We start from the raw sequence: 14180 nt of genomic DNA, 5'->3' as shown, positions 1-14180 counted from the left end.
CAGCAACATCTGTCATTTGTTTGAAAGTTCCATGAGTGGCATAATTTTACATGGATAATCCCTACAATAAAAGACATCAGTGCCTGTTGTTTTTCAATGACCACTGGAAGTTACAGCATGTGCAATTAATGAAGGTACCATAATTAGAGGGCTGTACAATTAAGGCAGCAGTCACTAATGATATAATACTAGTTTCTGACATACTTCTGTCAGAGTATGCCTCCAAGGAGTCTTAACAGCCTCTGTTATTTGATATTGCTTCTTTTTATCTGAAAATAAGGATACTTTCACTTTTGTACCAAAAGGAAGATATTTAAATATCCAACTCAACACAACAGAAAGAGGACAGTAGCCTAAACTTGCTCCTGCAAACCCACCAGCCTCTTATATTTGCCAATTACCCAAAGAAACCAGAATATTCTAGAACAAGAGAACAAGTAGGGATGGTGATATCATCAAGCTTTTTAATTCACTAATGGTAGTGCTTTGTGTCATCAAAAGTACGCCTAAAACCTCATTTAACACCAGTCGCTGCATATGTGTCAGTGTATTGTCCTGCTTTCACTGGAAATAACAGAGTGACAATGAACTTTAAAAAAACCTTTAAATGAAGGCAAAAGTGTTAGTTTAAAAAAGATTTTCCACCCAGGTAAAATCTAATGTCACACTAAAATCACTGCAAAAAAAAAAAAAAAAAGGCAAAAAATTACCTGCAGGGAAAGTAAAAGTAAAAACTTTAAAATGTTGCACATCATATTAGTCACTGACATTCTCCTTTTCATAGCTCAGGGACTCTTATATTTTCAAATATCTGAAAAGCAAATAACAGAAATTCATATGAATCTGATTATGAAGGAATTTCTGTTCAGAGTGATATACGCTTCTTAGAAGGTACGATATTAATATTATTAAACTCTCAGGTATAACAGATATAGAAAACTTACTGCAATCACAGAGTTTGAATGCAACTTGTACAATGTCCTGTGATTCCGAAAGAGTTTAAACAGTGTTATGTCACTCTTTGAAGTAAAGATAAGACATTTTGATAAAAGGTGTAATATTGCCCAGCATGGCAGGGAGGAGATGAGGAGGAGGCTGTGAATGTAACTTAAGCTTTTTAAAGACTTTGTTATAGAAGTAATTGGGAAATAGAACAGGAGCAATAAAACATAACATCCTTTTAGAAGGCAATAGAGGAAAGGATTTGTGGATGACTGCTCTGTTTCCTACAGCAGACATGATGTCTTATTTTAGTGGGACACAGGCAATGCACATTTCAGTGTAATTGCTTTGTAGGCATTCCATCCTTCAAAACTCTTACTCACCCATTTTAACTCACTTTGGTGATTTTATTTCCCTCTTTTTCTAAATTTTGATGATATATTTTAACCATGATGTGTATTGATTGCGTAATAGTTCTGCAATCACCTGTGTTTGCTTTGTTGCTTCCAACATCTGTGTCTTTGGTTTTATGCACTGAAGGTGTTTGCTGAAATGTTATTTTTTTTTTCCATTCACGCTAATTTTGTGCATCTAATGTAGCAGACTTGAATGTGAGCTAACTGATCACCTACAGAAAAGAGGCTTCCTGTAGCAGGATGATGGAAAATGATGCGCAACCTTGTAAGAAACTCACGCTGCAGACTGAGATGCGATGAAGGCCACTAGAGCCAGGGGAGCCCTTTGCAAATGCAGGGGCTAAAATGCTTCAAGTATTATTCATGGGAGGTGCAGAAGCAAGGATAAAATCAGCAAAGAGAAGTGACAGAGGAATCAGAACAGCAGTACCCAGCAAGTGCTGGCAAGGCTTGAGAATATGTTTGTGTGGTTTCCGGAGAGACACAAGTGCAAGTGCATTCTGTGTCACCATGCTGGGCTTATACCTAGCCTCTTGGCACCAGACATGCCAGGTGGCACAGGGCTGTGGTATGAGATTGGCAGTGTGTGGCCAGGGTGTGAGCCAGGAGACCAACAGGGAGCCCAGGGACCATCACATTGTTTGACATGAAGGAGCTCCCTGACGGGCCAGGTACAGCTTGCATGAGGTATGGCTAGCATGTGGTACCTCCCAGGCTTTGGGAGCCAGGAGCTCCTGCTACTGCCCTGCAAGGGGAGGGATGGAGGCACTACAGAAGGGGTGGTGCATCTTGCTGGTACGTTGGAGAGTATCTACACACTGTAGTGTATTATCAATTTCTCCTCCAAATGGAGAGAAAACATGCAGCCCCACATTCAAAGGTGTGAAGAGGAAATTATGCCTGTTGACTTTCTCCATGACTTCCACCATCTCAGCTGTTCATGATTTTCACATGCATGCAAAATATTTCTGGGCTCAATATTTATGGTGCTCGTTAAACCAGGAGCAACCAACTAATTTCCTTGTCTTTTAAAGACAATTAAATCAATTGTACATTAACTACCTCTGCCTCCTAATTCACATCAGCCTCTAATGCTCAAGCTGGCTTCTGCTGATACATGCATTGCATCTGCAGGGTTGGTCCAGCTTCTTTCCTAGTACTATCAGAAATTCACTTTTCTGGAGCAGATCCCTCAGAGCAACTGCAGCTCTAATAGCTGTAATAACATCCAGGGAGTACTGTAAGCACAATGAATAATTACTTCTTACCTTCTCTGTGCCGCTGTTCAATACACATAATTCTTGGACATTCCCAGTTACATACTTCTGCAGGCTGAGATGTCTTGCATATTTAGCTCTTTCTAACATAGAAGCTGTTTCTTTGCTGTTCTTATAATTCTGCTGTTCTGAGAGGAAGATGAAGATGGGAAGACTGCCAGGATGTTGAATAAATGGCCTTCTCTTGAGCTTAGTGGCATAAAAACACTTCTGGTTTTTTGTGTTCCATTTCTTTCCTAGCCCTGTTTGTTTTCAGGTTCTTACTGAACCAACAAGTTCACTTGCAGTAACCTCAAGATCTCTCTCATTAATTCTTATAGCCAAATAAGAGCTTAAAATGTACCCATGACACTTTGTGTTTAATCTGTGTTGAATTTATCTGACACTATATCGCTTCATTTCATGAGGTTCTCTTGCATCCTTCACAGCAGAACTTTAGCTTGTATCAACAAAAAAAGTATCCATTCATTCTCCTTCTGAATGAATGGATGAAATGATCCATGACCTTCTGAAATGATCAATGACCATATTGATTAGCACTGCCTCCAGAACATGTGCCTGTGAGACCCCATAGCTTGATCGGCTCCCTTGAAAAACCCAATAATTTATTATTACCTATCTTCCAGTTAGACATCTGCTGTGTGATTCTTTTCATTGTATCCCATGACAGCCTTAAGAGTGAGAAATGCTTTCTGGGAAAAATGTGGGCAGTAATCAGGGAGGTCAGTCATCACAAACTCCTTCAGGGAGTGCCAGCAGATTTACGTTGTGACTGTTCTTTACTTTTCCCCAGTGTACTGTGTTTAGTCGTGTTCCCACCCTTCTAGTTTTCAGGTGGGTCTCTACCTCTTTGTCCAACATGACAGCAGACCTGATGTTCACTGGCTCTCTGGGTAGCACTTGGCATAGTACCAGTCAGTTTTCCTTGCTGTGTTCCTGAGCCAGAGGCTCCCATTGTTCATCTACCTCAAGTTCTAGAAGTCTAGGCTGGATTCCATCCTGTCCTGGCTTGTTACCTCTTGTTTTGAGGATCTGTCCTATCACATCTTCTACCTTCACTTCAACTGGGACAGATACTTCAACATGTCTCTTTCTCTATCCTCTGGGAACCTCTTCAAGCTCCACCACAGTGAAAACATTTAGTGCAAATATTTAGATTTTCAGCCACGTCCTTACCTTTTTTTAAAGCCTTCTTTTTATACCCTCACCATCTACTGATTCTTGATGCCCTCTTGAGATTTCTTGATCACATTGCACTTGGACAAGAGTCCATGGCTGTTTGCAGAATGCTCCTGTAACGTTTCTGGTCAACATTACACTACTCTAGACTATTCCTGCATTTACTCTTCAAAGAGGAGCATTAACCTTAAGTGCTTCTGAACTTTCTTTTTCCCTCTGCAGCTGATAAATTTGGGATGAGTTGTTAAGGGCCAATAGTGGAGCACAAAGCCTGACTTCAGCAAAGCATGAGCTTAAATTCCATTATTTTAACACTGACCTATATTAAGTACTTAAATTCTCTGCAGAGTTTATAGCTCTACTAACAGGGCTATGAGCAATGGTTATTTCTTTCCTCCATAATTTTTAATGATATTACTTCTTGACTGGTGTGCTGTTGACAATGCTGACCCCTGTACTGGGCTTAAAGCAGTAGTGAAGCATCTGTGTGTACCTTGGAGCAGACAGGAGGGGGTTCCTCTTCCTTGGTTGCCACAGCTTTGGCATTTGTTGCTAGCTTGAGATCTGGAAGAAGCAGTTCTTCAGCACGACACTAAGGGGCAGCTCCAGACCAAAGGAATATTCCTACTTTTTATATACACACAAATTAAGAGAACACTATATTTTCCTCATTTTTCTATATTGATTTAACATTAGTAGTGCCCAGAAAAACTGAATCAAGTTGATCTGGAATGCTTTTTTTCCTGTTGCATTTTTACTATTTAGTTTGGCACTGGTGATGAAGAAGGTATGAATTTATTTGCCAGTCATCTGTAAGTGGGCCCACTTGAGCTCACAGGGTGGGTAGAGAAGATGGAAAAATGCAGTGATCTCTGCATCTGGAGTTATGATGGCCACCCCACGAACCATGGCATGGTCAGGCACGTGTAGCATTGCAGAGTTACATGGGGCAGGAGCCCTCACTGCTCAGAGATACTCCTTGGCAACAGAAAGGTACTTGCAAAGGCCCTGGAGTCCCATTCCCAAAGCAGCAGCTGCTGTATGAATTCTTGGAAACCAGGAAGGAGGAACTGAGACAGGAATAATTCAACAACCCACCTAAGACTATGGAAAATCTGTGTAAGATTTTGTTACCACTACAACTTACTAGGTGCCTTGCTGGGACACAGGACCACTGCCTGCAAGGAGAGATCCCAATAATTATGAAACATAACCTGGGCCTAGCTGCAAAACCGTTGTGGAAGGAACCAGACATTGGAGTGAATCAGACTGAAGACTGCTGCATGTTGGTATGGATTACAAAATACATGAGCCAGTCAGAGCCACCATATCTCCAAGGGATGGGTTTGCCCAACTGATCAGCAGATCTAATGCAAGAAGAAACAGTATCCTGGTTTTGTTCAGATGGTGATGTATTGCCAAGCTGTAATGTGAGCTGCAGCAGCCAGCTGGCACTGGGCGTGTGGTCTCTGATTACCAGGCTGCTCTGTAATGGGACCCTTTGCCACTACCTGGGAACAACTGGCTCAGATTCTCCATCTACACCAAAATATTTTACACTATTTTGGCATCCTTCCTGGGCGTAGATAGACAACGTTAAATTCATAAATTTCTTGGCTGATACACAGCTGGACAGATCTCTCTACTTCAGAGGCATAAGAGGAAGAAAGAATTGTAGCCAGAAATACTTCTAAACTCCAATTTAGGGCTAATGAAAGTTTTCTACATATTTTACATATTCTTATACAGCACAGTGCATTCATATACAGTAGATGTTGCCTTCACAGGCTAATAAAGGATGGTTGCTCACAGAGGTTGGAAATGGTGAACAATTTTGTATGAGGAGGAGAAGAAAGCAGTATGTGGTAACTGAAGTCAGTACCTCAAATACTGACAATGCCACAATTTCTGTGCTAAGTGGATATCACAAGAGGAATGACAACTATGGGAACAAGCAGGATTCAATGATCTTGACAGTTCAGTGAAAAAGTCACTTATGTTTTTGGAAAAGAGCTGTGTAACTTGTTCAAAACAGGATTCAACCGAGATTATAAGGACACACTTCAGGTAGGCAGCCCTTGAAGTGTAACCCATTAAAAAAGATACCTAGAGTAAATTACCAAATCTAGGTGGTAAAAGCTACTAGCAAGACATTTGACTGTTGTTTGCTATTCTGTTGCCTATGGGATCACAGCTGTTTAAACAACTTTGAAGATGTCAGCTGGAACCTACAGGGGAGGGAGACATTTCTTATGTAAATGAATAGATCAATAAACCACCAATGAAAATGCTAACCCTCCTAAAATGAAAAAATGCTCATTATAATTTCACAAGAACTTCTAACTCAAATGTAAGTCTCATAAAGTCCTTAATCTATTTAATAGACTCTAGTCTAATCTAGGCTCTAATCCAGTATAGGACTTTTGTTGTGTAGTATAAATGTCCTTATGAACCTTGCAGTTTTGCCTCCCATTTCACTTTGGGACTACAACACTGATTCAAAATATGTGCATACCAAGAGCTGTGTGAGTTTGGGAAAAATAAATAATGACAGTATATGGGTGGGAGGCTGACTTGCCTTTCCCAGTGCAATAATTACTTTTGAGAAAATGTTCCCCACATGCATTCTGGCAAATGTTGAAAGCCAAATGCCCTAAGCACAAGATTCTCACTCTTAAGCTGAGTATTTTTTAATACTTTATTAAAATATTTTTTAATACTTTAATAAAGTATTAAATATTTTTAAGTATTAAATTAAAAATTAAATATATTTTTAAGTATTTTACTATGGCTTAGAGTGGCACTTTATCAACTGCTCTGGCTTAAAGGCAGCTTGTGTCATGTTGTCTCAAGATCAAGGAGAAATCCTGGTGAATAAGCCAAAGCTCATTCCCAGCTGTGGAGGAAGAAGACTGCTGACCTATGTCAAAGACTGACTATTTTCAAACAAGTCAGAGCTCTGCTCATTTTTTGAGGGGCAGAGACCTCAAAAAGGGTTATAAGATTTTCTGCCTATGATCTGACTGTCCCATCTCCAAGTGGGAGGGGAGGAACAGTATCATAGACCCTCCTAGCTGGGTGCGTGTTTATATTACCCTAACTAAAATAAGGGGAATCAGTCCTGCATGTTGGGTCCTTTTTCAGATTTACAGGGCAAGGAACAACCTTCCTTTCTCTCAACAGCCTCCAGTGAAATCATAGAATAACAGAAAACTTTGGTTTGGAAGGATCACCTTAAGGATCACCTGGTTCCAGCTAATCTACAGTGTCCAGGGGCACCTTTCACTAGACCAGGTTTCCCAGAGCTCCATCCAGCCTGGCCTTGAAGACTCCCTGCCATGGGGCATCCACAACTTCCTTGGGCAACCTGTGCCAGTGCCTCACCACCCTCTCAGAAAAGAATGTGTTCCTTGTATCAAATGTAAACCAACTCTCTGTCCATTTGCTGCCATTACCCCTTGTCCTGTCACTACATGCTCTTTTACAAGCCCTTCTCCAGCCTTCTTATCAGCTCCCTTTGGCTACTGGAAGGCCACAATTAGATCACCCCAGTGCTTTCTCTTCTCCCGGCTGAATAACCTCAGGTCACTGAGCTTGTCCTCACATGAGAGGTACCCCATCCCTCTGATGATCTTCTGGAAGTCACAGTGACTGACTCATTGTGTAAGCCTAGGTCTATCACTTGCTTGAGAAAACATGGCATACAGAATTCAGCCTTGTAGACTACTTGTGCTAGGCCAGGTGGGGACTCTGCCTCCTCGCCTTCTGACACTCACAAGCACTTCCACAGGGCACTCTTTAATGTTGAAACAATCATTGGGAGAGTATGTAAGGGTCAAGGACGTAACATGAAAGGGACAGTGAAACGTGGAAATAGATTGGGTGAGTCAGGGTAGACTACTAGATAGATAGACTGCTTCCAAATTTATTTTTGAGTTTAAGTGAAGAGTCAAGACTATTTGAAGGTCATTTATAAGGTCAAGGTATTTGTGGTAGTGGTAGGTGGTGCAAAAAGGGCCAGTGCTCACCACTGTACTTTGGGATGCTCAGACTGGATGTTAGGGCAGTCATCTTTCACAGGGAGATAGTGCAACACCTAAGCAGGTTACCCAAGAACTTGTGAAATCTCCATCCTTGGAGGTTTTTAATATTTACCTAACAAAACTGTGTCTGTCTAGTCTAATGCTGAAGATTATCCAGCTTTGAGCAGGCAGTGGAACTAAGCATCTCCAGTGGTTCTTTCCCACCAACACTTTTGGCAGGCTCTGATGGACAAAGTTAAGGCAAGAATGAGGAAGACACCATCCTTCACCATGTCTAAGGCAGTCCTACATTCTCTGTCAGCCACATCTGGTGCTGCTCCTGTGCTTAACCTGCTGGAAACCAGAGTGCAGGGTGAGAACTGATGGGAGAGTGGTGTTTGCTGACAGTCAGGTCTTGGCCTGATACTGAATTGCTTTACAGGCTGTGCTGAATTTAGTTATCTTCAGTGCCAGCTGGTTATCATACTAAACCAGATTGTTCTGGGATGTTGGATGAGGAGTATGAAACAGTTGATTGATTGATTGATTGATTGGTTGATTGATAATCATGAATTTTGACTATACAGTGCTGGGACTTGCCTTCGTAGAAGTTGTGAGACATCTGCTGTCACTGGAGCCACTGGCAGGATTTTGCTAGCCAGGGAGGAGAGGACTGGTCACAGTAAATCGTGTGGACCCCTGGGAAAGCAAGCTCACTGCAGCTGCTCCCTGTGTATGTCACCCACTAATGGGTGGAAAAGAAGGTTCCTTGCACAATTAGCTGGAGTGAAAGTACCTGTAGAAAGAATCTGCGCATATTATATCACTGTATAAATTATTGAGCTGATGTTCTGGAGATAATAGAGGAAACCCTTTCTTTCTTCTGTCCTAAGGATGGCAACTCTGAAAGTTTACACCTGCTTCCTGGAAGTTGTACCTCCTGTAGGCTCTGCTTAGATAATTAATTTGCAATATTCATTAGCCAGGGGATCAGTGTAATAATATATAGACAAACAGAGGGATTTCATGCTTATATATTGAGTCAGCTGTGGTTTTTCTTCTGGGCGTTGGTGAAGTTGCTGTTGAATAAATGGCAAAAACCCACATAAACCCAACAACAAAAAACAACCAAGTATTTTGATGTTTATCTGTATAATATTTCTGAGCAATAGTTATAATCATTAGTGAATCACAGGCAAGACAGAACCATGTGGCTGTAGCTCCGTGCTTTTTCTTCTCATCTGCAGACACAGAGGATTCCCAGAACTGAGTGGGAGAGATAAGCTGTGCCTGATATCACTCATCTTCTTCTCTCATATGCTCTATATGATCCAGCTAGATCCCAGTGTTTATAGGAGGACAGAAGCACAAGGACAACTCCTGCACAAAATCGCACCCATGAGCTTTCCCCAAATACAGAAGAGGTACGGAGAGCAGCTCTCCTCCTTCAGTTTCCTCCGACTGCAGGAGGGATATGTTCCTCTTGTTCCTCTGGTTTCTACCTTAACCTTTTATAACAATTCCCTGTGTGCTGGCTTGCCCTTCCCTGGTGAGTACTCCTGGCCACAGGGATGGCAGTTGCAGGTGTATGCCCTGCACAAAGGAGCCCCTAGCCAGAGGGGCCCGCGTATTTTGGAAATGAAGCTTTACACATGATCACTTCCCTTATCACTGGGATTCAGTATTTCTATGTGTTCCACCCCCTTTTCTTCCCTCACTTTTCCCCCAGAGGCCCACACAAGACCCCCAGGTAGTGGAGCCTTGTCACAACAGCACAGGCAGAAGAAACACGTCTGAAGGCACAGGAGGCAGGCAGGGGTGTGGGCTGACATATATAGTAGTAGTCAAAATTAGGAGTGCTTGGAGGATTTCAGATCTAAAAACAATGCCCACCTAATTCTCTTTCCCTCTGGCTGGAATGAAACAAAGAAGGAGCTGCAGCTCCCCTGTTCATCTGCACAGTTGTGCTTGCTGGACAAGTGTGTGCAGCTGGTACAAGGCTCTATTAAGGGAAACTAAACCCTCAAGCAAACTCAAAAGCAGTTTTCTGTTTCATGTGTCTGTCATAAAAACCCTGGTCATTTGTTATTTGAGGTGGTGCACCCTACCATGGTGAAGCTGTTTCCTGTATCCCTCAGCCATCAACAAGTTCCTGAAGTTTGGGCAGAAGACACTTATTGCCCTTCTGGGGCCAGGTCATTTATTCAGAGAAAGAATACTAGGCTGCAGTTTTTGTGCAGGACTGTAAAAATGAAGCCAGACTGTTGTTCAATGTACACTGCAATTCCAAGTACACTTTCCACTGATATTGGTTCCCTGATTTCCTCCTGGGGACTACAGCAAGAATTTCATTCGTCAAAAGATAATGTTTTAGGTGCACGGAGATATCTGACAATTAAAGTAGATGTCTCAAGGGATATGTGGCAATCTCACAGGCACGCCTACCTCCAGGTACCCAGGCACCTTTGAACTCTAGCTGCCAGCTGAGGCAGTTATACTGTAGAAATGCTGAAAGACAGATTAGAAAGTGTTCTTTTAAAAATGGTGGAAAGGTGTTTTATATCCACTTGGTGATTGTTAGCATTTTCTAATTTTGACCTTCAAGGCCCTGAATGGGCATATTTGTAAAATGTCAAATGATAAAAAGTATCCCATGTGTTCCAAATGCAGTCTTTACTCTGCCTGGTGAATATTTTAGTTACCCAGTTAGAGCAAGAGGCTTTTATTGAACAGAGTAGGCAAATGCAGAGGGAAACAGAAGACCTGTCATCCCTGTGACAATTATACGTCTGTCTCTATTTGTGTAATCCACCCTCTCAGCCTGATAAACAAGAGCCTGTGAGTGGGTTTTGAAAGGAAGGTGACCATCACCTTCTGTGATCTGGGTATTTTCTTGCGTACACCTCCACTAGCCTGTAAAGCAGGTAAGTCTTAACCTCTGCATTATGATATTGTTTAGGACTCCAGTCCTACTCTGAAGTGCATTCTGGCTTTTTAATCTTTCTCTGGGGCTCATTCAACATGTTTCACTTATTCTTGATTTCTACTTTCAGTTACTTTTGGAATCCACTACTTTGCAAGTAATTGCATTTCCATCTGGTTTTTTTATGTTGCTTCCCTGTGTATCTTCTTACTGTATGCTCAATGAAGCAAACCTTGGGGATGATCAGCTCACATCTGTATACTGCAGGAAATTTATAGGAAAAAGGCTCAGCCCAAGCAAATATGACTGAATAAATTGACAGATGGTACTTATTCTTATTACAAGTGATCTTCCTTTGACCACCTTTAAACTGGTGTGGAGCTTTCTACGTACATGCACTTTTACTTTCCCAGATGGAACTTTTTGAAGAAATTTTCTTGAGAAAATTTTTAAATTATCAGGAAAGAAAGTATCCCTTCATTTTTCCTGTATTTTCAGGTATAGGCGCAAAAGTTTTCCTTTTACAGCAGCTTTATAAAATGGATACACAGTAGCTTGTTTTCTTAAATAAAAATCCTTTCTTTCCATTTACCTTTTTGAAGCAATTGCTTACTTCAGGACCATGGGGTTTTTTTTATTACAGTCCATACTTGCTCACACACAGCCAACAGGATGGATCAACTGAAAGCCTGACTCTTAGCCTAACAATCCCTGTCTTCACCTGGCCCTCCTTCCCTTCCCGGAGACTGGCCTTTGGTTTGACTCCTGGGCAATGTCAGTGACCATATCTTTGCCCCACAGCTCTCCTGCTCACTGCTATGACCACTCCACTGGAAGATGCAATGGACACCTTGATCAGGATTTTCCATCACTACTCGGGCAAAGAAGGAGACAGGAACAAGCTCAGTAAAGGAGAACTCAAGGAGCTCCTCACCAGTGAGCTCACTGACTTCCTTTCAGTAAGATGCAGCTTTTGAACCTCCTGAGTGTCATGAGTGGGTTAAGCAGCTATCCAAGTGCTTGGATAGAGATAGCACCTCCTTGTGCAAGGCCCATCCTGTCACAGTCTCTCAGATAACAGTTCTTTGTGGAGCTGTACAGAAGAATATGATGTCAAATGTCCCGTTTGAGAAATATGTTTTCAGAGGGTGGTCAGTATCCTCCATGTACCACTGGCAGCAGAGAAGGGTACTGGTGCTCTGCAAACTCCACGGTGCTTTTGAGTGGGAGGGCTAGGCCAGCCTAGGAGCAGTAGCAAGATCAATGCTAAATAATAGTCAATTTGTTTGTTTGTTTGTTTGTTTTTAATAATAAGGCATAAATAAATCCATTGAAGACTTAAATGCAGCAACCAGTTGTCATGAGACAGGAAAGTAGCTTGTGCACACGGGCCACACAGTCCTTATCTTGTGTGTCCCGCAGAGTGGTGCTAAGGAAATTCTTTCAGTGATAAGTTGCTGATTAGAATATCTCTTGGCATGTTTGTTGTGTTCTACATTACACAGCATAGATGCTTTTATGGAATCAAAGCTTTAAAAATAATGGTTTTAGGTATCCTCTTAATTATAAAAATTATTGTGGACCTTATCCCAGAAGGAGTTTCTTTACATTGCATTCATTTCCTTGAACTGGATTTTCTTTTAATCTTGGCTATTGGTTTATTATTATGAGATTCAATGTTCTTGCTCCCACTGAATAGGATGGCTTTTTGCTGACCAGAGTTCTTCTGAATTTGGTGAATGGATATATAGCATGACAATTTATGAGTATTCTGTTGGAAATCAAAGTACTGTTTGTCAAGGGATGATACAGAGAAATGCACTTTACAGATCCACCTTGGCAAAAGAGTTCCATGTTTAGTATCTCCTAAAATCTGTTTGACTTATTTCAGTCCTTATTAAGAACCTGTATACCTTTTCAAGGGCTGCACTCTCTTTAGTTTCTGATGTTGCAGTGACTCGAGATGTATTACTGTTCAGGTGCATATTTAATGCAGCCTTTTATTTAATAACACCAGCCTTGTAACATAGCAGTGGTGCCAGGCGTGTCAGAATTGCGCTTTCAAGACCTGCACAGCTAAGTCACTTTTCTTTCTCTCTAGGGCCAAAAGGACCCCCTCCTGGTCGATAAAATTATGAATGACCTGGACTCCAATAAGGACAATGAAGTGGATTTTAATGAATTTGTCATTCTGGTTGCTGCTTTGACAGTGGCATGTAATGATTTCTTTGAAGAACAGCTAAAGAAAGAGGAATTTTAAAAAACCTCGATGTAATCAATCTCCTGTCCACAAATGCAAGCAAAGCGTGCCTAGTTAGGTAGCCCTCATTGGTGTTTAGTAAATGCAAACCATAATTCCTCCAACTGTTACTGCTCTAAGATATTTATGGAGCTAATCAGCAGCTGGTGTAAGCTGGACCACAGCCAGCTTACACTGCTTGAGCTGTGCAATATTTCCAGTCTTTGCACTCCATGCATCTGTAACATGCCTTCATCAGTTGGCCAGGTCAAGGGCTTGGGGTGACAGATCATCTGGCACGAGTTGAGACTTCCATTTCTTCAACGTCAGTGGAATGTTACTTATATACTTTTTGCATGGAAAATTTTGGAATGAGACACAACACCTGCAATTTAGTTTTCAGTCATTTTATAATAATCTTATTTTGCAGCTCAAAACCAGCAGATTCTTTTTAGCTCAATTCTGCTTATTCTAAAAATCTTTGTTAGCTGCTGCTCCCCACACTCATATTTCAGATGTGGTCACAGCTGTCTCTTGCTACTGGAGCATACAATACTGCCTGCCATTGTTATGGGTTCATTTCCTCCTGTCTCCAGATTCAATTTTGTTCTGTTGGCATTGCTTCATCCCAGAAGTCAACCTCTTCACTTGGCATAAATGAATTTATTCATATCATAAATTATTCAAGTACATAGAAGATTTAGTCACCAAATTGCTTGGAGGGCTGATGGAAGGACTGGGTCTTTGGGGGAAATGTGTAAATGCCTTCTGCTTTGACTACTTTGGCATGGTTAAAATGATGCCTTTTAGGACCACTTGTGGAAGATTTAATGATGAAATTCCAGGGTACAGCTTTGTAATGTGAGTCATCTTACAGAAAAATTATTATTTCATCTTACACTGATGCCCACCCTAAATGGAAATAGGAGTTCCCTGAGCCCCATGGCCAGGCAAAGAGAGAGTAGGCAAACCCCTTCCAGTGTTAGCTTGCTCTTGGGTTGAGTTAAGAGTATTTACACACTCCTGTTTGAATTAAGCATACTTAAGCATCCTCACCAGCAGGATATTGTGGCTTTTTTTCCTGCACGGAGAGCTCTTATATCCTCGTTATTTTGCTGGTAACCTCAAACTATAATAAAGGGCATCTGAATTAAATGAAGAATTTCTGTTTGTGTAAGATGT

At 41.5% G+C, this 14180-nt stretch overlaps 1 protein-coding gene across 1 annotated transcript; it reads left to right on the top strand.

The window, feature by feature from the left end:
• The first annotated feature begins 11562 nt into the window (after positions 1-11562).
• On the top strand, positions 11563-13370 carry S100Z (S100 calcium binding protein Z). The gene is made up of 2 exons (XM_005488330.4): positions 11563-11718; positions 12861-13370. Exons 1-2 carry the CDS (start codon positions 11578-11580, stop codon positions 13017-13019), a joined length of 300 nt encoding a protein of 99 aa, XP_005488387.3. The 5' UTR covers positions 11563-11577; the 3' UTR covers positions 13020-13370.
• Positions 13371-14180: the final 810 nt, after the last annotated feature.

This window comes from Zonotrichia albicollis, chromosome Z (genome assembly GCF_047830755.1).
Source record: "Zonotrichia albicollis isolate bZonAlb1 chromosome Z, bZonAlb1.hap1, whole genome shotgun sequence".
NCBI lineage: Eukaryota > Metazoa > Chordata > Aves > Passeriformes > Passerellidae > Zonotrichia > Zonotrichia albicollis.
This window is presented reverse-complemented; position numbering and strand designations above follow the sequence as displayed.